The sequence below is a fragment of the Cryptosporidium hominis genome, assembly GCF_000006425.1.
Source record: "Cryptosporidium hominis TU502 chromosome 3 CHRO013084, whole genome shotgun sequence".
NCBI lineage: Eukaryota > Apicomplexa > Conoidasida > Eucoccidiorida > Cryptosporidiidae > Cryptosporidium > Cryptosporidium hominis.
Genome location: NW_666882.1, coordinates 1 through 3,542, shown reverse-complemented (window position 1 = coordinate 3,542; position 3,542 = coordinate 1). Strand labels below are relative to the sequence as shown.

Here is a 3,542-nt window from a genome sequence, read left to right as displayed (position 1 = left end):
GATACACGTAGTGTCGAAAACAATAAGGGGAGTGGACGCGGAAATAACCCATCCGAATTTAAAGGGGGTTACCCTATTCCAGTTTGTCTTCCAAGATAGAGAACTCTTCACCTCTGAAGTGGCTGACACCAGATAGCTCTTTTCGCATGATATCTTGGGCTGCCGTAAAAATCCCCTCAAAGGCATTCTATAATTATTCCTTCTCCATCTCTTCCAAAGATGACCTTTTACCTTAGAGAAATATATTTACACATATATCAAAGGGAGATTCACACAGTTCATTAAACTCCTGATCCAAATGGCTCACCTCACTTTCCAACATGTTTCTAAATCCTCTATATTCTCTTGAATAGTAGCTTTCTCCTGTCATTGGGGCTTGCATATTCCCAAATATCAGTTGGTTGAGCCTTCCATCATAACACTGAGAATAAATTTCACTCTTCATTTTGGTTAAGTCTTTCATTCTATATCCAACAGGACATGTGAGAGAACAAAACTCTCCATGTTTCAACTCACCAATACATGTGGAGTACTTTAAAATTTTATGTGCTCTTAGATCATCCAGCCCAATTCTACAACTGTTAAACATATTACAAGGTTTACAAGGACCTCCACAATCCACCCCTTCTTCATCCTTATCTTTAACCATATTGTGGCAAGAAGGGTATACAAATCTCATTTTTACTGGCCAAACGTTCGATTCACTATTACTGATAACATTCCAATTACTTCCTAGATGTAGTGGATCAGTAATACTTATGTTTTCTGTTCTATATGCAAATACTTTCTTTTCATTTCCAAGTACAAACGCCCAAACTTGTTTATTTTGTTCTCCATTTTGAATAGTGACCAGATGAAAGTTTGGGGAGTTTACTATTTGGCTTAACTCACTCCCAAAGTAGTCATTCCTACTTTTTTGGACGTAATCAATAGTTGTTTCATTATTTTGTGGCTCTGGTACATAACCTCCTGCTACTGGGATGAAAGGAGGAAATGGAACAACGGTAACCTCATCCGATGAAAATGGAAGAGGCTCCGAGAGTATTTGGCCTGCAAAAAAGATAAGAATATTTAATATAAACTTCAAATATAGCATTTTACCAAATGGGCTCTACCTTTTATTATCCAAGCTATATTTTATCAAATTTTTATCTTAGTTCAATATCGCAGTAATTTCTTATTCTTTTTTTTTGTTTACAATAGGAATAATATTTCTATTCCTTTATTACGATTTTTATTGCTAACTTCTCTGCATGTAAAAAATGACATAAAAATTGCGTGCATGCATTCTGACAACTAATACAACTATCCACATGAAAATAATACCGGTATTAACAAAAAAAAGGGGGGGGAAATTAATTAAATAAGGTATTTATAAAAACTAATTAAAAGTTGATTTTAACTTAAAACGTGAACTATTTGGTTATTTACAATAAATGAAAGTATCAGTGGATTAGAAAATCACAACTTTTCTTCCTCTTATATACAAGAGAAGAATTCAACCATTAACTTTTTGGTTCAAATTATTCATGCCAAAATCAACAGATTTTGTAATATTCTTCCATTTATTCTCTAAATTTAAAACATGGGACTGATATTGAGTTAACAACTCATTTTCAGAATTGACTATAGAACATGAATTTTCTAAAACTTTAGAATTTCTACTAATACTACCACTATTAGTAGAACTTGAACTTTTTGTTCTAGAACCACCCTCAACTTTACTTTCAACATTATTTCCAGATTTATTTAGGTCTTTGATGCGCTTTCCTGTCTTTAGGTCTTTACAAAGGTCAACGCTAAGCTCTCTTACATTTACTTTTCTCTTCTGACTCTTTATTGTTGCTCCAAAACCTCCCTTTCCACCCTTAAGACCATTTTCAATATTCTTCCTAACCTTAATTAATTTATTACTTAACTCATTGTAGTTAATGTTTGATAATACAAAAGGTTTTCCTTCAAGGAATAAACTAATATCATCTTCACAGCTTTTGAATGCATTTGCTGCATAACTCTTAATATTGTTATATGCAGATACACAATTATTAAAATGAAGGTTTTCCTTCAAGTTTATACTTTTAAAAACTCCTTGAAAATCAAAATTTAACTTCATATTTGAATACTGCCATTAAACCGATCAAAGAATACCTTTCAATTCATCCAATAAAATACTATATGAATTTTCAGGTGTACAGAGTTGTATCTATTTTTTTTTAATATATTGTACCCTAATTTTTCAGTTTTAATTACAAACCTATTCTGCATTTTTTATTTTAGGTAATAGGCGCCAACATTTTTTTTGATAATATTTAATTCATTAAAAATAGTAGCATCGAGCATGTAAGCAAAAAAGAGCAAATTCTAAATAAAAATAAAAAAACCAAAGTTTGCAACAAACATGCAATTACGTTGCAAGAATTTTTGATGATTATTAAATTTTGTATTACTTTATTGTTGGAAATTAGTTGTCCAGTAATTTAGTATTAAAAAACAATCTCAAACGAATCAAAATGCAAACATGCAATAATGCAGATTTGCATCATAACAATGATGAACATGCTATAGCAAATCCAATAAATATTATACCAAACACAGGATTTCAACAATATTTTGATTTTAGTAGAACTCACCAATGCTATATTGGTCAATTTTCGGAGCCCTATGAGCAGAGAAATATAACTTATAATAATGGAGTATTGTATTCAAGGGACGAACATATTGTGTTTAATTTAAAAATGAACAAAATAATTACTGCTTCTGAGTCTTTTGGTGAGCTTTTAGGAATTGTTCATTGTCATATTTATTATTTAAATGAGATTAATATGGTATCAATATTACACAAATTAGCTGTATTATCCCAGAGTAATAACTTCAAAGGGAGGATAAAGCGAGATGAAAGATTTAAGCTTCTTTTGGATGTAATAGTACTTAGGAGTAACTTTCCATGTCGATTTTCTCCAAAAGAACTGTCAAATATTGCTTGGTCTCTAGTAAAGCTTGGATTGAATAATCATAAAATATTTGATTTCGTCTGTAATGAGTCAATTATTCAATTAGAAAGATTTATTTCAATTAACTTAAGCATCATTTTATGGTCATTTGCAAAGGCAGGAAAATTTAATAAAAATCTTTTTGTTTATGCAATACCAAAAATACTTTCAGAACTTGATAATTTAGAACCACAACAGATTTCAAATATTGCATGGTCGTATTCAAAAGTCGGGCTTGTTTCGCCTCACCTATTTGAGAACCTTAAAAGGAAGAGCATTCAAACAATAGATAAATTTCTTCCAATACACATTTCAATGCTTTGTTATGCATTTTCATTAGCAGATATTGTTCCAACAGATTTATATGAATTAATTTCCAAGATGGAAATTTGCTCATTTACTCCAAAAGCGATGGCTCATATTTTTTGGTCGTTTTCATTAGCAGAGCTAAAGTCTCCTATTAACTGGCTTTTTTGGATTCTTGATAGTGATAGAATATCTCTATTAACCATGCATGAATTGAATCTCTTGATTTCTTCATTTTCTTTGAAC

The 3,542-nt window shown here is 30.9% G+C and overlaps 2 protein-coding genes across 2 annotated transcripts; both read right to left on the bottom strand.

Moving 5' to 3' along the window:
- Positions 1–232: 232 nt before the first annotated feature.
- On the bottom strand, positions 233–1,096 carry Chro.30185 (hypothetical protein). The annotated part of the gene is made up of 1 exon (XM_660224.1): positions 233–1,096. One exon carries the CDS (start codon positions 1,094–1,096, stop codon positions 233–235), a length of 864 nt encoding a protein of 287 aa, XP_665316.1.
- A 402-nt stretch (positions 1,097–1,498) lies between these two features.
- Chro.30184 (hypothetical protein) lies at positions 1,499–2,113 on the bottom strand. Its single annotated transcript, XM_660223.1, has 1 exon — positions 1,499–2,113. The coding sequence occupies one exon, from the start codon at positions 2,111–2,113 to the stop codon at positions 1,499–1,501; it is 615 nt and encodes a 204-aa protein (XP_665315.1).
- Between the last annotated feature and the right edge of the window lie 1,429 nt (positions 2,114–3,542).